General features: G+C 47.5%; 2 protein-coding genes across 2 annotated transcripts; one reads left to right on the plus strand and one right to left on the minus strand.

The window, feature by feature from the left end:
* The first annotated feature begins 4066 nt into the window (after positions 1–4066).
* LOC145348511 (histone H3-like) lies at positions 4067–4477 on the plus strand. The gene has a single exon (XM_080196700.1). The coding sequence runs from the start codon at positions 4067–4069 to the stop codon at positions 4475–4477; it is 411 nt and encodes a 136-aa protein (XP_080052826.1).
* Positions 4478–22607: 18130 nt separating this feature from the next.
* LOC145348512 (histone H2B 7-like) lies at positions 22608–23456 on the minus strand. The gene has a single exon (XM_080196701.1). The coding sequence runs from the start codon at positions 23436–23438 to the stop codon at positions 23061–23063; it is 378 nt and encodes a 125-aa protein (XP_080052827.1). The 5' UTR covers positions 23439–23456; the 3' UTR covers positions 22608–23060.
* Between the last annotated feature and the right edge of the window lie 2051 nt (positions 23457–25507).

Genomic DNA, 25507 nt, shown 5'->3' on the forward strand with positions numbered 1-25507 from the left:
GATTCTGCACCCAAGCAGGAGTCAGTGACACTGTACCCCAGCAGGAGACAGTGGTACTATATTCCAGCAGCAGACAGTGATACTATACTCCAGCAGAAGTCAGGAATGCTGTACCCCAGTATGATTCAGTGATACTGTACCCCAGCAGGAGTTGGTGATGCTGTACCCCAGCATAAGTCACTGATACTGTACCCCAGCAGGAGACAGTGATACAGATCCCCTGCAAGACTCAGTATACTGTACCCCAGCAGGGCTCAGTGATACTGTACCCCAGCAGACGTCAGTGACACTTACCCCAGCAAGAGGCAATGATACTGTACCCCAACAGGAGACAATGATTCTAATATCCTAGCAGGAGTCCATGATACTGTACCCCAGCAGGAGACAGTGATACTGTATCCCAGCAGGAGACAGTGATACTGATACACATCAGCCTACAACAGGAAGTTTCAGGATGACAAACACTGAGTTCATGAAATGTGCATCAAAGGAAACAAATACTCACATTGTCAGTGTCATAAATTAAAAATAAATTGCACAAATGTTCAAATAATTACAACAGGACAGCACAAAAAGAACTCATCTTCTGACTGTAACCAGGATGTCTGGTGAGAAACTCCAAACAAATACAATTGAAGGAAACCACAACCACCACTCCCTCCCCCTGCCTCATGAAGTGCGGCACGGTGGCACAGTGGTTAGCACTGCTGCCTCACACCTCCAGGGAGTTGGGTTCAATTCTGGCCTCAGGTCACTGTCCGTATGGGGTTTGCACATTCTCCCCGGTGTCTGCATGGGTTCCCTCCGGGTGCTCTAGTTCCCTCCCACAGTCCAAAGATATATGGGTTATAATGATTGGCCATGATAAATTGCCTCTCAGTGTCAGGGGGTAAATATATGGGGTTGTGGAATAGGGCCTGAGTGGGATTGTTGTTGGTGCGGGCTCAATGGGCTGAATGGCTTCGGTAGGGATTCTATAATTCCTGAGATTGGCCAGTCAGTTGGGCCGAGGCATCAGAATTTCACCGGACACTTATTTGGGACAAAGATAAAGAAAGTTTGGCGAATGAAAAAAACTGAGAAAAGGGAAGGAATTTTGAATTTCCCGGATAAAAGCAAATTACTGTGGATGCTGGAATCTTTTCTTGGTAAATACAGCTTTGATAAAGGCTCATCTGGACTCGAAACTCTTTTTTTTCCCAAAAATATACTTTATTCATAAAAATCTCAAGTAATCTATTACAATGTACAGGGCTTCGAGTAGCAAAGCAATGCGGAATCAAAACATTTTTGCAGATCTGTCCAAACTACAGTGACTACATTTCAGTACTTGAAAACCTATGTCCATGTCTCAATATTTACATATTTGTACTAATTACGATGATTACATTTCAATACTTAAAAACTATATACACGCCTCAAAAGATTATTGTGTGCCTTTAGTGCTCAGATTGGCACACAGTTACGCAGGTCGAGGGTATTCTGCAGTTCCTGGGCCCTCGGTCTGCCTCCGTTAAAAGGCCTTACAGTGTGGCCTTTCCCCATTGTGCCTTTGCGGCGGCTGCCCCAAGCTTCAGCCCGTCCCTCAGCACGTAGTCCTGGACCTTGGAATGTGCCAGTCTGCAACACTCGGTCGAGGACAGTTCTTTCAACTGGAAGATCAGCAAATATCGGGCGGACCAAAGTGCGTCCTTCACCGAGTTGATGACCTTCCAGCAGCAGTTGATATTTGTCTCGGTGTGCGTCCCCGGAAACAGCCCATAGAGCACAGAGTCCTGCGTCACCGAGCTGCTCGGGACGAACCTCGACAAGTACCACTGCATCTCGCTCCAGACATTCTTTGCAAAGGCACATTCCACAAGGAGGTGTGCGACCGTCTCGTCAGCCCCGCAGCCGCTTCGAGGGCAATGTGCGGTGCTGTTGAGGCCTCGAGCGTGCATAAAGGATCTGACGGGGAGTGCCCTTCTCACCACCAGCCAAGCCAGATCTTGGTGCTTGTTTGTGAGTTCTGGTGATGAGGCGTTCTGCCAGATGACGCTGACAGTCTGCTCAGGGAACATCCGACAGGATCCGCCATCTGCTTTTCTCTCAGGGCCCCAAGGACGTTACGCGCTGACCACTGCTTAATCGCCTTGTGGTCAAAGGTGTGTTTGCGGAAAAATTTCTCCACGAAGGACAGGTGCTGCGGTACCGTCCAACTACTCGGAGCATTCCGTGGCAGTGTGGCCAGACCCGTCCTTCGCAACACTCGGGACAGGTAGAACCTCAAAAAGTAGTGGCACTTGCTGTTGGTGTACCGAGGATCTACGCACAGCTTGATGCAGCCGCACACAAAGGTGGCCATCAGGATGAGGGCGGCGTTGGGAACGTCTTTCCCTCCGTTCTCTGGAGATTTGTGCATCGCCTCCCTCCGGACGCAATCCATCTTTGATCTCCAGATAAACTTGAAGATGGCCTGCGTCACTGCTGCAGCGCAGGATTTGGGGATAGGCCACACCTGCGCCACGTACAACAACACAGACAGCACCTCGCACCGGATCACCAGGTTTTTCCCTGTTATGGAGAGCGAGCGTTGCTCCCACAAGCCGAGTTTCTGCCTGGCTTTCGCGATGCGCTCCTCCCAGATTTTGATGCATGCCCCTGCCGCTCCGAGCCATATCCCCACCACCTTCAGGTACTCTGCCCTGACGGTGAAGGGGACGAAGGATTTGTCGGCCCAGTTCCCAAAGAACATGGCCTCGCTCTTTCCCTGGTTGACTTTGGCTCCCGAGGCCAGCTCGAACTGCTCGCAGACCTGGAGGAGCCTGCGAACAGACGATGGGTCCGAGCAGAAGACAGCCACGTCATCCATGTACAGGGAGGCTTTGACCTGCGTGCCTCCGCTGCCTGGGATTGTCACCCCTTTGATGCCTGGGTCGCTTCTGAGGGCCTGGGCAAAGGGTTCAATGCAACACACAAAAAGGACGGAGGAGAGAGGGCAGCCCTGTCTGACTCCAGACCTGATTTGGAAGCTATCTGTTTCCCACCCGTTGACTGAGACTGCGCTACTGATGTCTGTGTAGAGCAGCCGGATCCAATTGCGGATTCCCTCCCCAAAACCCATTTTGGAGAGCACGTCCATCATGTAGCTGTGTGATATTCTGTCAAACGCCTTCTCTTGGTCAAGGCTGATGAGGCACGTATCCACCTGCCTGTCCTGCACGTAGGCGATCGTATCCCTGAGTAGCGCCAGGCTGTCAGAGATCTTCCTGCCGGGTACAGCACAGGTTTGATCAGGATGGATTACTGACCCCAGAGCAGACTTGACCCGGTTGGCGATGACCTTGGCCAGAATTTTGTAATCCACGTTCAATAGTGAAATGGGTCGCCAATTCCGAATTTCTTCCCTCTCCCCCTTCTGCTTGTAGATGAGGGTAATGATGCCTTTCCTCATGGATTCTGACATCCTGCCCTCCAGAAGCATAGTCTCGTATCCTTCCAGGAGGTCCGGGCCCATCAAGTCCCACAACGCCGAGTAAAACTCCGCCGGTAAGCCGTCGCTTCCGGGAGTTTTACCCTTCTGCAAGGACTCGACGGCCTTGGTCAGCTCTTCCAGAGATACCGGTCTCTCCAGGCTGTCCCGCTCACCGTCGTCTAAGACCTGCGTGATAGACGACAGGAAAGACTGGGAGGCCGTGCTGTCTGTCGGCTTCAGGTCATACAGTCCGGCGTAGAAGGATTTGCACTCGAAACTCTTTTCTCTCCTTACAGATGCTCCCAGACCTGCTGGGATTTTCCAGCAGTTTCCCTTTGGGGTTTTGAATTTCCCGGGCTGGGAAAAGTTCACTTCCGGGATTGAAAACGATCCAATCAGATCGCGCGGAAGCAGCCAATCATATTCGTTCGCTGAATGTAAGCTTAAACCAATCGGCTGGCAGGGCTTGACGGACCAATCAGATGCCGCTTCCAGCTGACCAATCAGCGAGGTTGTGGCGGCAGCCGGCGGCGGGCTGCGCTCTATAAAAGGAGCAGCGCCGGCAGCTCCAGCTGTAGTTTCGGTAGTGAGAAAGGGAAGGTGAGAGGAAGGATGGCGAGGACCAAGCAGACAGCGCGCAAATCCACCGGCGGGAAAGCTCCCCGCAAGCAGCTGGCCACCAAGGCAGCCCGTAAGAGCGCTCCCGCCACTGGCGGCGTGAAGAAGCCGCACCGCTACCGCCCTGGTACCGTGGCGTTGCGGGAGATCCGCCGCTACCAGAAATCCACCGAGCTGCTGATCCGCAAATTGCCCTTCCAGCGCCTGGTGCGGGAGATCGCCCAGGATTTCAAAACTGACCTGCGCTTCCAGAGTTCAGCTGTCATGGCTCTCCAGGAGGCCAGCGAGGCTTACCTGGTGGGGCTCTTTGAGGATACCAACTTGTGCGCCATCCACGCTAAGCGGGTCACCATCATGCCCAAAGACATCCACCTGGCCCGGCGCATCCGCGGGGAGCGAGCATAAGCTAAACTCCCAAATAAAACTTAATCTATTCACAGCAACGGCTCTTTTAAGGGCCACCACACCCGCGATAAGAGCTAAAAGAAACACCTTCATAAGTGTTCGTTCATTCACCAAATATCTAGGCAGATCTAATTTGTAAATTAACGTTTACACCATATCCAAAATCATTGGGGTGCTTCCAAATTTATATTCATTCAAAAACTGAAATTAGCCTTTGCAAAACAATTACGAACTGCAAAAACAAGGCATGTAACAGTTCATGACATTCCAGTTTATAAAACCCTACAGCGCAGAAAGGCTGTCCGAGTCCGTACGGAACACAATCACATCAGGCCCCCACCCCCATATTCCACCCTCTAACCTACACGTTTTAGCACAGCCAATCATCCTAACTTGCACATTTTGGACTGGGGGAGGAAACCCACGCATACAGTGATTAAGTCGGGAATCGAAACCAGGTCTCTGAAGATGTGATGAAGTAGTGCTATCCACTGTGAAATGATGCTTGCCCTTAGCACATCGACGATCGCGGCCCCACCCCATGCCACCCAATCCCCCCAGACACATGCTCCACCCAATCACAGACCCCCATGCCCCCCAATCCCTCCAGACACATGCTGCACACAGTCACAGCCCTGGTAATGTTGAGAGGCTGAGCAGTGCTATCTGCAAGTGGCTTTGTGCACATCCTTCAGCCTGAGGTGAGTTGCAATGCTCGGACCCAGCAGCACTGCAAGACCCGAAGTCAGTGCTGAGACCCAGGTCCAGCAAGACAAACATCGGAGACCATGCACAGCAACAGCCCCCCTCAACCACACCCCTCCCCCCCACAACACACTTGCCACAAGACAGAAAATGGCTGCAGTAACAGGACACCTGTGAGTAGCGAAGAGCCAGCGGACACCATGCACTTACCTCCTCGCCAACCCTCACTGACGAAACGCCTGATTCAGACTTTTATTCAGCAGGCCCATTACAGCACGGTCCTGGATTGGCAAACGCGGTGGTAAAGGGGGAACTGCTGATGAAGTTGGGCGGGCAGTTCATGAATTCAATTTAAATGCGTGCAAGTACATTTAAATCACCGTTGCGCTCGTTTTGGGTGCGAATCGAATCACCGCCATTCCTGGGTTTTGGTGAGAGGATGTAATTGTGCGATCTAGAACATCATGTGGTGCAGGTCAAAGTGAATCAAAGCTTCTCTGTGCGAGTTTAATAAATTGCTTTCCCCCCAGTTGAAATTTTACACTTGAGGCAGGGTCAGGATTCCTTAGTCTTGGTGGTCACGGTCTTTTCAAGTTTAGGAATAAGAACATAAGAAATAGGAGCAGGAGTAGGCCATCTAGCCCTTCGAGCCTGCCCCGCCATTCAATAAGATCATGGCTGATCTGTCGTGGCTCAGTTCCACAGTCCCGCCGTCTCCCCATACCCCTTAATCCCCTCGCTTATCGAAAACCCATCAACCCGCGTCTTAAAAATATTTAGCGAGGCAGCCTCCACCACTTCAACGGGCAGAGAATTCCAGAGATTCACCACCCTTTGAGTGAAGAAGTTCCTCCTCAACTCCGTTCTAAACGGCCCCCCCTTTATTTTGATGCTGTGCCCCCTAGTCCTACTGTCCTTTCTGAGCGGGAAGAGCCTCTCCACCTCTATCCTATCCATCCCATTCATCATCTTATACGTCTCAATGAGATCTCCCCTCATTCTTCTAAACTCTAACGAGTACAAGCCTAGTTTATTCAGCCTCTCCTCATAGCTCAACCCCCTCAACTCCGGCATCAGCCTAGTAAACCTTCTCTGCACTCCCTCCAAGGCCAAAATATCCTTGCGTAAGTACGGCGCCCAAAACTGCACACAGTACTCCAGCTGCGGCCTCACCAATGCCCTATACAGCCGCAGCAAGACCTCCCTACTTTTATATTCAATCCCCCTCGCTATGAAGGCCAGCATCCCATTCGCCTTCCTGACCACCTGCTGCACCTGCAGGCTGGGTTTTTTCGACTTATGCACAAGGACCCCGAGGTCCCTCTGCACCGTCGCCTGCTGCAGTTTTTCTCCACGTAAGTAATAATCCTTCCTACCATTATTCCTACCAAAGTGGACCACCTCACACTTGCCAACATTAAATTCCATTTGCCAGTTCCTGGCCCATTTGCCCAGCCTATCTAGATCCTTCTGTAGACTCTCCACACCCTCCGCGCAATTTGCCGTTCCACCAATCTTGGTGTCATCAGTAAATTTCGACACCATACACTCGGTTCCCTCCTCCAGATCATCTCTATAAATGGTAAAAAGCTGAGGCCCCAGCACCGACCCCTGGGGCACTCCACTAGTCACCAACCGCCAATCCGAATAGCACCCGTTGACCCCCACTCTCTGCCTCCTATTTGACAACCAATCATATATCCACGCCAGCACCCTACCCCCAACTCCATGTCCCCTGACCTTCTGCAATAACCTCTTGTGAGGTACCTTGTTGAACGCCTTCTGAAAATCAAGAAAGACCACATCCACCGGCTCTCCTCTATCCACCGCCCTAGACACATCCTCATAGAACTCCAGTAAATTTGTCAGACACGACTTCCCCTTAACGAAACCGTGCTACGTCTGCTCTATCAAGCAATTCCCCTCAAGATAAGAACATAAGAACGTAAGAAATAGGAGAAATAGGAGAATCGGACAGAGATTTGAGCTCTGCCGTGTGGGAAAGGTGGCATTACATTATGTCTGAAAAGTTGTAAGGAGGGTTAACCATTTCGGCACGCAGTAGATTTGATTTTGTATTTCCCTTTGTTGGTTACAGAGGCAGAGCTGCAGAGATAATTGATCATGCAAATTTTGAGCTTAAACTGGAGAGATTGTATGAAAGTGTAAAAGTCTTAATTTAGTAGAGATATTTAAAAGTGATAAAAAATAAATCGTCTTTTGGATTATCTGGATCAGGCTTTTTGTTAAATTTGAAAATGTATTTTTGATAGAACTGACAATGAAAAGATAAATGGAAAGAATTATTTCAGAGTGTTTGAAATGATGATGTCCATCTGAGTGAATTTACTCAATCCCTGCTGAGACAAGCAGAGAATTAATCCATTCTATCCCAGACAGGATGGAGGGATATTTGCATTATAAGATTTGCAGTAATTTTAAGACATAAAATCAAAAATCTAACTGAAAAGGTAGTTACATTAGGTAGAATGAGAGTGCATGTTTAATGATGGGAATTATTATACTTCTATAATGCATTCTAGTTAAAATGTGTTACATGGATACTCAAAGTTAATGAAATAACCACAAAACTGGAGTAGTAGTTCAGAACACAAAGCATGTGTTCATGCTTTGTGTTCAGAATTTACCCTGTTGAAATTTTGAAAATGGGAAGGTTGAAAACTGTATTAGATGCCAGATGGGCTAAAAGGGAGAGCCCACCTATAACACCAAATTGACAGATTAATATAATTATCGATGAGGGAAATAATTCAGTGGAATAAATAAGAAAAGAAAATGAACAGGGTAATAAAAGATGTGTTATAGAAGAGCTGATAGTAAACAGAGGACAGAATCAAAAGTGAGATTCATTGGATAAAAGAAAGACATTTAAAGGGATTCTAGAAGTAGAATACAGTTTAGGGATAGCTATAGATGAAGGAACAAAGTTTCCTTAAAAGAAAGAAGAGATTAGACAGACACTAATGGGCAATTGAAAGCCCACAACACTGTTTTCTGAGTTTGGGATGACTCTGACCTTAATAAAATGATGTTACTTAGGACAAGAACAATCAATTAAAATAAGTTATGGCCTGGGATCAAATTGAAAGATTTGATTTGTGTTTCAAAGATGTTCTTAGGTATGAGTATTCAGGGGGGAAAAAGATTGTATAAAGGCTTTTCACCAGAAAAGGGGTAAAACAAGTATTTAAGACTTTTTAGCTTTTGTAGTCGGGGCAGACTTGGAGGGCCGAAGGGCCTGATCCTGTGATGTAATTTTGGGCAAGATTATGCCCAAGTGGTGAAGCCCTTACAGGATTTAATTTAAGGGAGGAAGGGCTAGTCAGAGAAGGTAGAGGGGGAGATGCAGAAGTACAGGCTTTTTCAGATTTGAAGCAGGCTTTGTGACAGCCCCAGCTTTGGGATTGCCTGATATCACCAAACAATTCCACACTTTCTGTGAGGGACATGGTGGAATGTAGGCAGCTGTACTTGCTCAGCAGCAGGGACAGAGTATTAGTGAGAGTGACCCCTGAACAAGCGAGGTTTACACCCAAATGGACCATTATGACCAGTGACTCTTGTGCTTGTATTGATATGAAAACTGAAGAGTTATAATCCAAACGATAATGGCTGAGCCCGCCATGGTCCTGATATGGGAAACCGCCTACATGCTGAACCAGGTGTGGGTTAGTGCTCTCCAACACATTGCAATTGGGCGTTCACATTTATTTTCCTTTTATATGGGGTGTATGTTATTTTTAAATGGGCAATATCCTGGATTCAACCAAGGGACTGCTTGCCGGAGGCACCTGAAGAGATAGAAATGTTAAGACTTCCCTAACCTAAATTGAATTCTCCTCTTTTATCCCCAAGATGTCAGCTCGCATGGAGGGAGTTAAATTAATAGCACCAATTTCTACTGCATGGTGACCCAGGCTCCTTTTGTTTTAAACCCATAGGTCATGGAATGCAAATGGATACTTCAGCTATGTGGACTTATCGTCCTGGGGACTCTCTTCAGAAACACCCCTCCCTGAATGATGTCGACCCGATCCTTCAAATGGAACACTCCTTTGTGGGCCGGAATCCCATGGGCTACGGAGCGTTGTACAACTTCACTGACGGAATCTGCATTCCGACAGGAAAAGACTGGGCTAAAGATAGGATTTACTTTAACGCTTGGTTACAAGTTTATCCGGGCACAGATCGCATGTGTGTCAAATGTACTTCTGATGGCATCACCAGTTGTGGACCACAGGGTAGTGCAGAAAAAGGGTGAATGTGTTTTTGGAATTACACGTGCACCTGGGCTTGGCCCATTCCCAACTGCCCAAGAAGGGACTCGGAGTATGAGGATAATGTGAGGAGACGGATGCAGCGGCACTGTCCCTGTATGTTTGTTTCTCCCCTCCTACTACTCCAGTGCCCACTCTGACTCCCTGAGATTGTGGGAGTGGGGACTGAATGTTAATATACAGCCTTGGATTTGAATCATTTCACACACAATAGTAGGTCTACAACTACTACCAGCCCCCTGCTTGGGGTAATATCACTTGCCGGTCCTGCAGAAAATAGAAGCAACACGAAAGGATGAGGGCCATTGCTAAATCCTTAGGGGACATGACTCAATATTGTGGGCACGGTAATCCGGACCAATTCAATTTGATATAACCGACCATTATTCCTGAAATCATGTGACTGCAGCCGGTGAAAATAAACCATTTGATGAGAGGAGCAACTCTGAGCGTTGAGTGATTTCTTTGAGTCTCTCTCCCACAAACAGTAGCCGAACAGGAGCTGGACTGTGGCGACTAGGAGATTTTTACAGTAACTTAATTGCAGTTTTAATGTAAGCCTACTCATGATACCAATAAATAGACTTTAACATGACTCCAGCACAGTAAGAAGTCTCACAACACCAGGTCAAAGGCCAACAGGTTTATTTGGTAGCACCAGTTTTCGGAACACTGCCCCTTCATCAGGTGAGTGGAGAATTTGGGTTCACAAACAGGACGCACATAGACACAAACTCAATTACAAGATAATGGTTGGAATGCAAGTCTTAACAGGTAATTAAATCTTTACAGTCTTTACGTGTGTTTACAATGTCTAATAGCAAGTAGCTCACCATTGTACTAATAAAGACACTCATGAATTATATGAAAGCTAAATAATGCAGGTGCTGGAAATCTGAAATGTAAGCAGAAAATGCTGGATAAATTCAGCAGGTCTGGCAGCATCTGTGGCGCCAGAACTCTTAATCTATTGGACTCTTCTAAAGAACTGATAAATTACTCACGTTGTGAGTGATGTTGGAACTGTTTTGTTCTGGTCCTGTCAGAATTACTGCCTCAGAGGCGATAAAGTAAGAATGCACATCACTAAAACATACCCAGCATAGACGTAGTCATGTACAACACCAAAAGGGGCAGCTTATATCACTAACTAACTGTACCCATCTTATCTTTCAGAACTCAAGCAGCAACCTACAATCCATTGTAAGTCTAATATTTAGCAATTAAAATATCCCATCTTTAAGATAAAGTGCAGGAACTTGAACAGAATTTCTTATAGGCAGTTAATACACAGGCGGCACGGTGGCGCAGTGATTAGCTCTGCTGCCTCACAACACCAGGGACCCGGGTTCAATACCCGGGTTGGGTCATTCTCTGTATGGAGTTTGCACATTCTTCACGTGTCTGTGTGTGTTTCCTCCATTTTCCTCCCACAGTCCAAAGATGTGCGGGTTTAGGTGGATTGGCCATGATAAATTGTCCCTTAGTGTCAGGGGAAATAGCTAGGGGAAATGCATGAGGTTATGAGGATAGGGCCTGGGTGGGATTGTGGTTGGTACAGCCTCAATGGGCCGAATGGTCTCCTTCTAACTGTAGGACTCTAAGCTTCTGATGCTGAAACCCAAATTTTCAAACTGTTCTTTGAATACAGCAGCAATATCTCACAATGTTTTGTAAAACTTAAAAGCTCCCGTCAAGCTTTTCAGAGTGTTTCACTGAACATGAATGTTGATTAAATAAATTCTCTGCGTTCTTTTATTTCAGAGTACGAAGCACTGCAAGCAAGGCTCCGTAAGTGACTCCTAACCAAACCATACAAATTGGTTATACTGAAACACATTGAGCAGCATTTTCCCATCCCACCCGCCACGGGAACTGTAGTGGGTGGGACAGAAAATTCGACAGACCATTTTAGAGATTCGATGACCTCGGGCGGGAATTATTGTTTTGGGATGTGCGTAAGGCTGGAAAATCCGCCTGCTATTTTGCAATTAAAGTCTTAGAGAATGGGTGTAACTCTTAATGCGGGTGCCTTGCAATGCTGCTAACATATATGTATGCGGTCATGGGTACAAGTTCTTATTCCTTGTACATCCCTTAAACACGAAACAAGAACATGCTTCGTGTTGAACCCATCTGTCAAATCCATTATTTGAAATAAAAAAAACTGAAATTACTCCTCGGAGGCCAACACCCCTTCACCAGATTCCCTTTTTTTTTTGCAAACTCTATTCCACACTTAGAGTGCTTCAGGTACAAGCTCAGAATCCAGAGTCCAGTAGACCTTGCACCCCTATATTTACACACAAGTGAGATTCCCTTGGGAGGGGGCACAGTGGTTAGAACATCTGCCTTGCAGTGCCAGGGATCTGGGTTCGATTCCCAGCTAAGGACACTGACTTTGCGGAGTCTGCACGTTCTGCCTGTGTCTCCGTGGGTTCCCTCTGGGTGCTCTGGTTTCCTCCCACAGTCCGAAAGATGTGCTGGTTAGGTGCATTGGCCATGCTAAGTTCTCCCTCGGTGTACCCAAACAGATGCTGGAGTGTGGTGACTGAGGATTTTCACAGAAATTCCCATAACCCCACATGTTTGGCCTGTGAATCCCCTGACAGTAAGTCAATTTATCATGGTCAATCAACCCTGTAATTTCATTGCAGTGTTAATGTAAGCCTACATACATGTGACACTGATAAATAAACTTAAACTGATTGGGCAGGCAATCATTATCTCAATCAGGGAGCTCATACTCCAAGAAGCCAATCTCACTGGAAGTCATTACAAACAGCTTTGATGCCACCAGTTATTTTTGCTAATTGAAATTTGAACTGTTTCCTGGAATTCTCAAAGACCTTGCCCACGGATTTAGGGAACCAGAAGGAGTGCAGTGGTTGAAGAAGGTGGCTCACCACCACCACCTGGAGGGGCAGTTGGGGTTGGGCAATAAATGCTGGCCCTGGCCAGTGCCTCACATATCCCAGCAAATAGCTTTTAAAAGTGACTGGGGATTAAGAGTTGACACTGATTCAAAATGAAGAAGACTCTGATGCTGTGTTTTAAGTTCGTCATCAATTAAATCTCTCTCCAAGAGGTTGGGGCAGACTTGGAGGGCCGAAGGGCCTGACCCTGTGCTGTAATTTTCTTTGTTCTTTGTTAAATTGCCCCTTCAGTGTCCCAAGTAGGTTTGATGGATTAGCCATGGGAAATTTTACGTGGATAGGAAGGATGAGTCTGTGTAAGATGCTTTGTCAGAGAGTCAGTGCAGACTCGATGGGCCAAATGACCACTTCCTGCACTGTGGGGATTCTGTAGCCTCCTGAACCTTTCCCCTCGCCCGGTTAATTCACCCCCAGTCAGCTGTCTCCCTCAACGGGCAGAGTCACCTTTGGTCACCTGGGACTATGGTGACTTTACTTTTTACCCCCTTACTGCAAAGGATACCGAAAAACTGTGCAAAGAGACAGACCATGCAGATAAAACATGAGACCCTTCAAATACACACAAGCTGGAGTACCCTCTACTCCGCAACACTTCACCCCTCAATCTTTCCTCTTGCAAAGTCTTGGAAACCTCCATCTGCATTATTCAATGATTCCTTAATCATAGAATCCTACAGTGCAAAAGGAAGCCATTCAGAGCAGCTGCGGAGGCGATGGTGTTGATCCTTCGAGCGTGCATGAAGGATCTGATGGGGAGTGCCCTTCTCACCACCAGCCAAGCCAGGTCTTGGTGCTTGTTTGAGAGTTCTGGTGCTGAGGCATTCTGCCAGGTGACACTGACAGTCTGCTCGGGGAACCGTCCAATAGGATCCACCATCTCCTTTTCCTTCAGGGCCTCAAGGACATTTCGCATTGACCACTGCTTGATCTGGAAGAATTTCTCCACGCAGGATAGATGCTGAGGTACGGTCCAGTTACTTGGAATGTTCCGCAGCAGGGTGGCCAGACCGATCCTCCGCAAGGTGCAGCAGGTGGTCAGGAAGGCGAATGGGATGCTGGCCTTCATAGCGAGGGGGATTGAGTATAAAAGTAGGGAGGTCTTGCTGCAGCTGTATAGGGCATTGGTGAGGCCGCAGCTGGAGTACTATGTGCAGTTTTGGGCGCCGCACCTGCGCAAGGATATTTTGGCCTTGGAGGGAGTGCAGAGGAGGTTTACTAGGCTGATACCGGAGTTGAGGGGGTTGAGCTATGAGGAGAGGCTGAATAAACTAGGCTTGTACTCGTTAGAGTTTAGAAGAATGAGGGGAGATCTCATTGAGACGTATAAGATGATGAATGGGATGGATAGGATAGAGGTGGAGAGACTCTTCCCGCTCAAAAAAGACAGTAGGACTAGGGGTCACAGCCTCAAGATAAAGGGGAGGCGGTTTAGAACGGAGTTGAGGAGGAACTTCTTCACTCAAAGGGTGGTGAATCTCTGGAATTCTCTGCCCGTTGAAGTGGTGGAGGCTGCCTCACTAAATATTTTTAAGAAGCGGGTTGATGGGTTCTTGATAAGAGAGGGGATTAAGGGTTATGGGGAGAGGGCGGGAAAGTGGAACTGAGCCACGACAGATCAGCCATGATCTTATTGAATGGCGGGGCAGGCTCGAAGGGCTAGATGGCCTACTCCTGCTCCTATTTCTTATGTTCTTATGTTCTTATTAACACCTGGGATAGGTAGAATCTCAAAAAGTAGTGTTAGGGTACCGAGGATCGGCACACAGCTTGATGTAGCCACACACAAAGGTGGCCATTGGGATGAGGGTGGCATTGGGAACATTTTTCCCTCCGTTCTCCAGAGATTTGTGCATCGCTTCCCTCCAGACTCAATCTATCTTTGATCTCCAGATAAATTTGCAGATGGCCTGCGTCACTGCTGCTATGCAGGATTTGGGGATGGGCCAGATCCACACCACATACAACAACACAGCCAGCACCTCACATCGGATCACCAGGTTTGTTCCGGTGCTAGAGAGAGGATGTTGCTCCCACAAGACCAATTTCTGCCTTGCTTTGGTGATGCGCTCTTCCCAGTTTTTAGTGCATACCCCCTCCAATCCAAACTATATCCCCAGCACCTTAAGGTAGTCTGGCCTGACCTGTCAGCCCAGTTCCTGAAAAACATGGCCTCGCTCTTGCCCCGGTTGACTTTGGCTCCCAAGGCCAGCTCAAACTGCTCACAGACTTGGAGGAGCCCGCGAGCAGACGGGTCCAAACGAAGACAGCCACATCCGTGTACAGGGAGGCTTTGACCTGTGTGCCTCCGCTGCCTGGGATTGTCACCCCTTTGAATCCTGGGTCTGTTGTGATGGACTTGGCAAAGGGTTCAATGCAACACATAAAAAGGACGGAGGACAGAAGGCAGGACTGCCTGAGTCCAGACCTGAAACCTATCTGATTCTCACCCATTGATTGAAACCGAGTGACTGATGTCAAAGAACAAAAGCAAAGAACAAAACAGCCTGGGAAACAGGCCCTTCGGCCCAACGGGCCCGCACCGCCATTTTAACACCACCAGTCCCCCCCTCCACCCATGACTCTTATCTATTGTTTTATGGTCATCCACATTGAGGGAAACTAATTTAGGGACAATTTATTACTGCCAATCAGCCTAATAGCACATCTTTGGGGTGTGGGAGGAAACCGGAGCACCCGGAGAAAACCCACGCAAGCACGGGGAGAATGCGCAAACCGGCTCAAAGCCATGTGTCTGCACAGCAAACAGTGATAGTCACTGAGCTGTTGTCTTGCCCAGCATCTGGTCCAGTTTAAGCACACACTAACAACATGAAGCTCTAGGCCAATCTCAAACAACCAAGAGAAGCCCAAGTACGACCCATCGCGTGTATGCCCCTCGTTGGGCAACAAGGCGGACTGACTTAAAACCTGTGAATGAAAAAGAGAAAAAACATTATTATCATACCATATCCATTTACCTTACCAGGGACGCCCCCCCCCAATGCTAATGAACCTTATTTAAAACATCTCCTATATCCACCCATCTCCAACCCACTCATGTGCCTGTCTAAGTTACTCTTAAACATCTCTAGGGTGCTTGCCTCCACCACCTTACTTGGCAGAGCATTCCATACCCCCACTACCCTCTGTGTGAAAAACTTCCCTCTAATATCTGTGTTACACATCTCGCCCCTCACCTTAAGCCCATGGCCCCTTGTACTATGTCTCTCTACCATAGGAAATAGCTTACCTCTGTTTATCTATACCCTTCATAATCTTATATACCTCTATTAGATCCCTCCCTCAGTCGCCGTCTTTCAAGGGAAAAGAGCCACAATTTCTTCAATCTTTCCTCATAACCCAGTCCTTCCATACCAGGCAACATCCTGGTAAACCTCCTCTGCAATCTCACCAGAGTCTCCACGTCCTTCCGGTAGTAAGGCGACCAGAACTGGACACAGTACTCCAAATGCAGCCTAACCAACGTTCTATACAACTGCAACATTAAACTCCAGCTCTTATATTCTATACCCCTTCCTATAAAGGCTAACATATCATACGCTTTCTTCACAACCTTCTCCACTTGTACTGCCACCTTCAAAGACTTGTGCACTTGCACCCCCAGGTCTCGCTGCGATTCCATACTCCTTATGGGCTTACCCTTTATCATATAACTCCCCCCTACATTATTCCGGCCAAAATGCATCACCTCACATTTATCCGGATTAAACTCCATTTGCCATGTATCTGCCCAATATACCAGCCTATCAATATCCCGTTGTATTGCCAGACACTGCTCCTCACTGCCCGCCAATCCAGCCATCTTGGTGTCATCAGCAAATTTGCTGATCACACCACTTACTCCCTCTTCCAAGTCATTTATATACACTACAAAGAGAAGAGGTCCCAGTACTGAGCCCTGCGGCACACCACTAGTGACAGACCTCCAGCTAGGAAAGGACCCCTCCACTATTACGCTCTGTCTCCTCTTTGCAAGCCAGTTCTCAACCCATCTAGATACCTGGCCACGTATCCCATGAGCCTTAATCTTTTCTACCAACCTACCATGAGGGACTTTGACAAACACCTCACTGAAATCCATATAGACGACATCAACGGCACATCCTTCGTCGACCGTTTTTGTCACCTCCTCAAAAAATTCTACCAGATTCATAAGGCAAGACCTCCCCTTTACAAAGCCATGCTGCGTATCCTTAATCAGATCGCAATACTCTAAGTGCTTATACATCCTATTCCTAAGAATCCTTTCCATCAACTTGCCTACCATGAAGTTAAACTCACCGGCCTATAGTTACCCGAGTTATCCCTCCTACCCTTTTTAAACAACTGTACCATGTTCGCTATCCTCCAGTCCTCTGGGACCTCACCTGTGTCCAAAGAAGAGACAAAGATTTGCGTCAGAGGCCCAACAATCTCATCCCTCGCCTCCCTAAGCAGCCTAGGATAAATGCCATCGGGCCCTGGAGATTTATCAATTTTAATGCTACCTAAAAGCCCTAATACTTCTTCCCTCGTAATCGATAGATCCTTCAATTGGTCTACTGCTCCCTCGATGACCGTACCAGACATCAAGCCCCTCTCCTTCGTGAATACCGACGCAAAGTATTCATTCAGGATCTCCCCCATTCCCTCAGACTCCAAGCACAATTCCCCTTGTCTGTCCCTGAGAGGACTGATTTTTCCCCTAGCCACCCTTTTGCTCCTAACATAGGAGTAAAACGCCTTTGGATTTTCCTTAATCCTACCTGCCAAAGCCATTTCATGCCCCCTTTTTACCCTCCTAACTCCCCTTCTGAGATCCCTCCTACTCTCTCTATACTCCTCCAACACTCTCTCCATTCCCAGCTGCTTAGACCTGACATACGCCTCTCGTTTCTTCCTAACCAGGTCTTCTATATCTCAAGTAATCCACGGCTCTCTAATCCTACCTTTCCCATCCTTCCTCCTAACCGGCACATGCCTTTCCTGCACCCATTGCAGTTTTCCCTTGAAAGACTCCCACAAGCCTAACGTGGACTTGCCCTCCAACAGCCTATCCCAGTCTGTATCCCTAAGCTCTTGCCTAATCTGGTAAATCTAGCCTTCCCCCAATTTAGCACCCTCCCCTTAGGACAGCACTCATCTTTTTCCATTCGTATCCTAAAGTAGACGGAGTTGTGGTCACTATTAGCCACATGGTCACCCACTGCAACCTCAACCACCTGACCCGGCTCATTGCCCAGAACTAAATCCAGTATAGCCCCCTCTCTAGTCGGGCTATCTACATACTGCTCCAAGGACCCTTCCAATACACATCTTACGAATTCCTCCCCATCCGAACCCTCAGCTCTAGGCACCTTCCAATCCACCCCAGGGAGATTAAAATCTCCCATTACAACAACCCTGTTCTTCCTACACTTGTCCAAAATGTCTCTACATATACCCTCTTCCACTGCCCGCGGACTATCGGGCGGCCTATAGTGCACTCCTAGCATAGTAATGGCTCCCTTCCTATTCCTCAACTCCACCCACAGAGACTCAATTTCCAACCCTTCCATGTTATCCTCCCTCTGCATTGCTGTGATCTGCTCCCTAACTAAGAGCGCACTCCCCCTCCTCTTTTCGACCTTCCCCTATCACGCCTAAAACACTTATACCCAGGAATATTTAGCTGCCAGTCCTGCCCTTCCTTTAACCATGTCTCCGTCACTGCCACCACATCTAAATTCCTCGCGAACATCAAGGCCTTAAGTTCATCTGTCTTACCCGTCACACTCCTCACATTAAAACAGATGCACTGAAGACCCCCAGGTCCACTCGGATCCTCATTCTCCTGGGAGATTTTCCTCTCATCTAGACTTACCCTGTCACCCAACTCACTCCCATTCCCAGTGCCTGAGCTGTCTGTCTCCTCCCCACCCCTCCTCCATATTAGTTCAAACCCTGCCGAAACACTCCAGCTAACCTCCCAGCTAAAATACGTGTACCCTTCCCATTTAAATGTTCCCCATTCCCCACCTACACATGTCTGTGTAGAGCAGTTGGATCCAATTGTGGATTCCCTCCCCAAAGCCTATTTTGGAGAGCACATCCATCGTGTAGCTGTGCGATATTCTGTCAAAACGCCTCTCCTGGTCTAGGCTGATGAGGTAGGTATCTACCTGCCTGTCCTGCACATAGGCAAACGTATCCCTGAGTAGTGCGAGGCTATCAGAGATCTTCCTGCCGGATACAGCACAGGTTTGATCAGGATGGATCACTGACCCCATAGCAGACTTAACCCGGTTGGCAATGACCTTGGCCAGAATTTTGTATCCATGTTCAGTGAAATGGGTCGCCAATTTCTAATTTCTTTTCCCTTTCCCCCTTCTGCTTGTAGATGAGGGTAATGATGTCTTTCCTCATGGATTCTGACATGCTGCCTTCCAGAAGCATACTCTCATCGCTTCTGGGAGTTTTACCCCTCTGAAAGAACTCGACTGCCTTTGTCAACTCATCCAGAGATAACGCTCTGTCCAGGCTCTCCCGCTCGCTGTCGTCTACAACCTCCATGATAGATGACAGGAAAGACTGGGAGGCCATGCTGTCTGTGGCTTCAGGTCATACAGTCCAGAATAGAAGGATTTGCAGATCCTCAGCATGTCAGACTGTGATGACCTTACTGAGCCGTCTCCTTCCTTCAGGCTGCTGATCAGAGGTTTCTCCATGCACCTTGTAGAAGAAGAAACATGAGCACGTTTCATCCTGCTCCACGGAGCAGACCCTGAATGGGAAGATGAACTTGGAGGCCTCCAAAACAAAAAGCAAAGCTTGCTGGCTTTTCACCACCTGGAGATCTTCCTTGACATCAACCCCCATAGACTGCAGTTGGAGTAGATTTTGCACAGGGTTGGTTGTCTCAGGCAACAGGACGACCCCAAGAATACATCTCCATCGTTCATTACAAACTGGTGACCTGTATTCAAATTCCATCACCTTTTAATCTCCCTTTATGTCTACACTGAATCTTACTAAGTTAACTTCCTAAAATTACGACAGTTGTCTATTTACAAAAAGTAACAAGACTTATTCATTTCTTACATGGTGTTTTCAGCTTTGGCCCTTGAATGTTGCTGTGAAAGATACCTTCACTAACTGCACCAGTTTGCATCTATAGAATCATAGAGGTTTACAGAATGGAGACAGGCCCTTCGGCCCAACTTGTCCATGCTGCCCTTTTTTTAACCCCTAAGCTAGTCCTAATTGTCTACATTTGGCCCATATCTCTCTATACCCATTTTATTCATGTAACTGTCTAAATGCTTATTAAAAGACAATTTTGCACCCACCTCTACTATTACCTCTGGCCACTTGTTCCATGCACTCACCACCCTGTGTGTGAAAAAATTGCCCTCTGGAAACTTTTGTACCTCTCCCATCTTACCTTAAACCTATGCCCTCTAGTTTTAGAAGCCCCTACCTTTGGAAAAGATATTGGCTATAGCTGTTCTATGCTCCTCATTATTTTATAGACCTCCATAAGATCACCCCCTCAGCCTTCTATGCTCCAGTGAAAAAAGTCCCAGTCTATCCTGCTTCTCCTTGTAACTGAAATCAAGTCCCAGTCGCATCCTAATAAATCTCTTCTGCACTCTTTCTAATTTAATAATATCCTTTCTATAATAAGAACTGTACACAGTATTCCAAGTGTGGCCTTACCAATGTCTTGTACAACTTCAGCAAAACGTCCCAACTCCTGTATTCAATGTTATGACCGATGAAACCAAGCATGCCGAATGCCTTCTTCACCATTCTGTCCATCTGTGACTCCACTTTCAAGGAGCTATGAACTGGACCCCTAGATCTCTTTGTTCTGTAAATCCCCCCAATGCCCTACCATAACTGAGTAAGTCCTGCCCTGCTTCAATCTACCAAAATGCATCACCTCGTATTTATCAAAATTAAACTCCATCTGCCATTTGTCAGTCCACTGGCCCAATTGATCAAGATCCCATTGTAATTGGAGACAACTTTCTTCACTGTCCACTACGCCACCAATCATGGTGTCATCTGCAAACTTACTAACTATGCCTCCTGTATTCTCATCCAAATCATTAATATAAATGACAAGTAACAGTGGACCCAGTACTGATCCCTGAGACACACTGCTGGTCACAGGCCTCCAGTTTGAAAAACAACCCTCTAAAAAAACCAACCTCTATCCTGATGTTTCCATTCAAAGTTTTAAAAGGTCTTCAATGCTCCAGATCCGTTTGAACTCTGAAACTCTTCCTGGCACTCAGATTGCTGAAAATGGGTGTGAGGTTTGCAAATACACAAAGAAACATGTAGTTGGAACACCCCCTAACTCCCCCTTCCCACCCCCCATTTTGACTGGGAGGGGGGATATTCAAAGTGCTAGCATACATTCAACCCTCTTCCACTACCATTCAGTGAAATAATATCCCATCTTTTCATCTCGGCCAATGTGTGCGCGTGTCTTTAAGAGAGCAGGAGTTGCACACTTAATGTGAAGATGCCTTTTATTATTCCACCTCTCTAGGATGTCTGGTTCTCATTCTAGAACTTCATAGAGTCCCTGCAGTGCAGTAGGAGGCCATTCGGCCCATCGAGTCTGCACCAACCCTTACCTCCCTTAACCTCCCATTGATCTGAGTAACGAGGTACAATGTCTCAATTCACAACTTAGCACCCAGCCACTTAAGGACATACAACGCAATGTCATTTGTCCAAAAGCTTGCTCAAATAGTTAACTTGTTAAGACTCTGAGGGGTGTTTGACAGGGTGGAGATGGAAAGGTCATTTCCTCTTGTCTGAGGATCTAGAACTGGGGAGGGGGGGGGATGCGTGGCTGGGGTCACTGTTTAAAAATAAGTAATCGTCCATTTAAAACAGAGATAAGGTGATTTATTTTTCACTCAGTACTGAGTCTCCGGAACGCTCTTCCTGGAAAGCAGTGGAGTCACGAGCCTGAATATTTTTACAGCAGAGGTGGATTGGTTTAACTATCCATCAAGGGGGCAGGCGGAACAGACGACTGGGAATAGACGAGATGCAGATTTGAGGTTACGATCAGGTCCAAAATCAGGCTGAATTTCTGATGTTCACACCTTTCCCGCTGAAACAGGATCTTCACAGTTCTGGTATTCAGTGAGGTATTTGATCTGCAAATCCATCCACTTGCCTTGGCTCCACAAGTTCATAATCTCCAGCTAAGCAAAGGTTCAAATTTTTATCATCCCTCACATGTAAAGAAATCTTGCCTAATTTCTCTTCCAGGTTAGGTACACCTGGGGGAGGGGGGTGGCGGGGGCTGGAATTTTCCAGCTCCTCACTCCCTGCTACAAGCGAGGATGGATAATTTGGCACTCAGCCACAACTCTGTTCATTGCGCAGGGACCAGAAAATCCATTGGATCTTGACATCCAGTTCTGGGACAGCACAGGCAGGAAGATTTACCAGAATTACAACAGAAATCGGTGACTTAGTTATTCAGAGAAACGCAAGACTGCTAGTACTTGCTAAAAGTAGCAAACATTCTGTGAAAACAAAAGGAACACATCCAAGGCGCTTTTCAAATTATCTGGGAGCCGAATAGTTTCCCTCACTTTCTCCACAACAATATTTGGCTAATCATTTGGCATGCTGTTCTAGTGTAGTCTTAAATTGGTGTGATAGTATGAAACTGGGAAGTTGAATGTGGTAACTGCGTGAAGGTAAAATATTAACCAACATCTTTTCTCTGAAGTTACAGTTCTGTCCCTACAGTAAAGGCAGGATTATTTTGGCTGTTGCAGTCGGTGTGTCATCGCGAACAGGGTGCTGCCGTGGCAATGGGTCAGAGCTGCCCTTGGGGTTGACTAGGTGTTGCCCTGTCTGAGGGTCAAAGCTGAGGGGGTGTTGCACTGTCTGTGGTTCAGAGCTGAGGTGGTTCTGCCCAGACTGAGGGGGTCTGTCCTAACCTAGGGCCAATGCTGAGGGGGTGCTGCCCTGTATGAGGTTCAGGGCTGAGAGGGTGCTGCCCTGTCTGAGGGTCAGTGTGGAGACAGTGCTGCACTGTATAAAGTTCAGGGCTGAGAGGGTTCTGCCATATCAGAGGTTCAGGGCTGAGGAGGTGCTGCACCGTCTGAGGGTCAATACTGGGGGGGTGGGGGTGTTGCCCTGTCTGAGGGTCAATGCTGAGGGGGTGTTGCCCTGTTTGAGGGTCAGGGCTGAGATGGTGCTGCCCTATCCAAGGGTCCGGGTTGAGGGAGTGCTGCCCTGTCCAAGACTCAGGGCTGAAGAGGGGAACTGCACTTTGAGGATCAATGCTGAGGTGGTGCTGCCCTGTCTGAGGGTCCGGGTTGAGGGAAGTGCTGCCCTGAGGGTCAGGGTGGAGGGGGTGCTGCCCTGCCTGAGGGTCAGGGTGGAGGGGGTGCTGCCCTGCCTGAGGGTCAGGGCTGATAGGTGCTGCCCTGTCCGAGCTTCAGGGCAGTTAAACTTGACCGATTGTGCTGCATTTGCCACAATTCGGAATTCGATACAGCAAAAATATTCTACATGCACGATGATATAGATATTGGTTCGAGCTCTCCCGAGCGCAAAATGGGTGATATTGGCTCTGAAAAGAGCCGTTGTTTGACCTGGCTGCTGGCCTGTCCCGCTTCACTTGGAGCTGGTGTACTTGGTGACCGCCTTTGTACCCTCAGAGACTGCGTGTTTGGCCAATTCGCCGGGCACCAACAGGCGCACGGCGGTCTGGATCTCCCGGGAAGACATGGTGTGGCGCCGGCTGTAGTGCGCCAGGCGGGAAGCCTCGCAGGCGATGCGGTCGAACACATCATTGACGAAGGAATTCATGATGCTCATGGCCTTGGAAGAAATACCGGTGTCTGGATGCACCTGCTTCAGCACCTTGTACACATAGATACCGTAGCTTTCCCTGCGAGCCCGCTTGCGCTTCTTGTCGCCCTTGTGGTGCGATTTCGAGGCCGCCTTCTTCGCCCCCTTCTTGGCGATCACCTTGGTCCCGCCCTCCGGCATCGCTACAGCCGCCGTCCTGACTCCTGTCCGACTAACGGCGGGACTGATACTGTGCAGCTCGCCGCGCCGCTTTATATAGACCCAGCCATGCAAATGAGGGATAAGGAAACATCCATTATTTCGGATTGGCCACCGGCCAGGCCACTGCCTGATTGGCTGTCCCTTAGGATTAAAGCCGGTTACGTTTTCCCTCCATCACAAACTGATACACTGGGAAAGGTTACATTTGAACCAAGTGCCATTGCTCAGCCATGCCAGACCTCCCTGTCAGGGAGAGGCATTGAAGACAAAAGAGAACATGCTGGAAAATCTCATCAAAGCTTTGACAAAGGGTCATCTGGACTCGAAACATTAACCTTCTTCTCCTTACAGATGCTGCCAGACCTGTTGAGATTTTCCAGCATGTTCTCTTTTGGTTTCAGATTCCAGCATTCATAGTAATTCGCTTTTATGCCGAGGGACTGAAGAGGTTAGTTTCATTTGATCTTTTTGCCATCTTTTATTTACTTACTTTCAAGGGATTAATTAGAATTTTTAAAAATAAAATACGAAATCCTGGAAACACCAAGACTTCCATCAGAACTGGCAGATGTGTATTCTATTTATATAGCACCTTTGAAGTAATGGGACAGGAGCATCATAAAACAAAAAATGACATTTTTGATATGTTCAGGAAATATTAAGGCGAGATGACCAACAGCCTTGTCTTAAGTAGGAGCAAAGCAAGGCAGGGAGGTGGAGGGTGGCAATTCCAGAGCTGTGGAGTCAAGGTGTGAATTGAAGGTGTGGCTACCAATGGTGGAGCGAGTAATGTTGGGGAGAGGCAAGAGGCATGGGGTTTTACAGAACAGAAAAAGAGACCTTTAGGCCCATCATGTCTACACCACTCATCAACCACTTATCTATTCTAATTCCATTTTCTAATACTTGATCCATAGCCTTGTAAACAAAGGTGTTTCAAATGCTCGTCTATGCTTCTTAAATCTCCTGATCCTTACTGTAAATCTATGCCCCTAGTTATTTTGTGGCCCACAATCTTTTTATATAGCAGAGTGAGAGGAGCAAAGATATTTCAGAGGCTGGAGGAGATAGAAAGGGTACAGCAAGACAAGGCCATGGAAGGTTGAGGATTTTAAAATCAGGAACCAAAAGAGAAAATGCTGGAAAATCTCAACAGGTCTAGCAGCATCTGTAGGGAGAGAAAAGAGCTGATGTTGAGTCCAGATGATCCTTGACAAGGCTAAAAGGCATAGAAAGTGGGAGATGTTTATACTTCAGGGTGAGGAAATGAAATATGTCTCAGCTTACCCTCTGATTTCTGCTTCTCTACCATTTGGCCATTCACACCTTTTATTCTCTCTATGGACTGCCATTAGCAGCCTTTCCCCTTATACTGTTGGGAGAGGGGGAAAAATAAAATATCTCCCACATTCTGTATCTTTTAGCTTTGAGATAGTGTCACCTGGACTTGAAATGTCAGCTCTTTTCTCTCCTTACAGATGCTGCTGAGATTTTCCAGCATTTTCTCTTTTGGTTTCAGGTTCCAGCATCTGCAGTAATTTGGTTTTGGCAGCAGTGCTGCCTCAATGCCAGGGACCAGGGTTCAATTGCCAGCTTGGGGTCATTGCCTGTGTGGAGTTTGCATGTTCTCCCCATCTGTATGTGCTTCCTCCAGGTGCTCCAGTTTCCTCCCACAGTTTGAAAGAGGTAGTGGTTAGGAGCATTGACCCGAACATGCACCAGTGTGGTGACTAGGGGAATTTCACAGTAACTTCATTGCAGTATGCCTTACTTGTGAATAACAAATACATTTTGAAAACTTTACTTTAAAATTAGGACATTACTCGATCAGGAGCCAGTGTAGGCCAGTGACCACCAGGATAATAGTGAAACTAGGGATCAATGCAAGTTAAGACTCGGGCAATAGAGAATATTGGGTGACTTTTCCTGCTTAATTTCTGACAGCCATGATATTTTGCTTCTGTTTGAATATTAACTAAACTTGGGAATGCACATGGAAGGATTATTGTCAGGCAATAGGTTTATAGTTTTCCTGCACATCAGGAACA

This window comes from Carcharhinus amblyrhynchos, chromosome 9 (assembly GCF_965287045.1).
Source record: "Carcharhinus amblyrhynchos chromosome 9, sCarAmb.v2.hapA, whole genome shotgun sequence".
Classification (NCBI taxonomy): Eukaryota; Metazoa; Chordata; class Chondrichthyes; order Carcharhiniformes; family Carcharhinidae; genus Carcharhinus; species Carcharhinus amblyrhynchos.

Bases quoted from the DNA above. Each gene is read 5' to 3' on its own strand.
- LOC145348511 (XM_080196700.1), top strand. From the start codon at position 4,067: ATGGCGAGGACCAAGCAGACAGCGCGCAAATCCACCGGCGGGAAAGCT.
- LOC145348512 (XM_080196701.1), bottom strand. From the start codon at position 23,438: ATGCCGGAGGGCGGGACCAAGGTGATCGCCAAGAAGGGGGCGAAGAAG.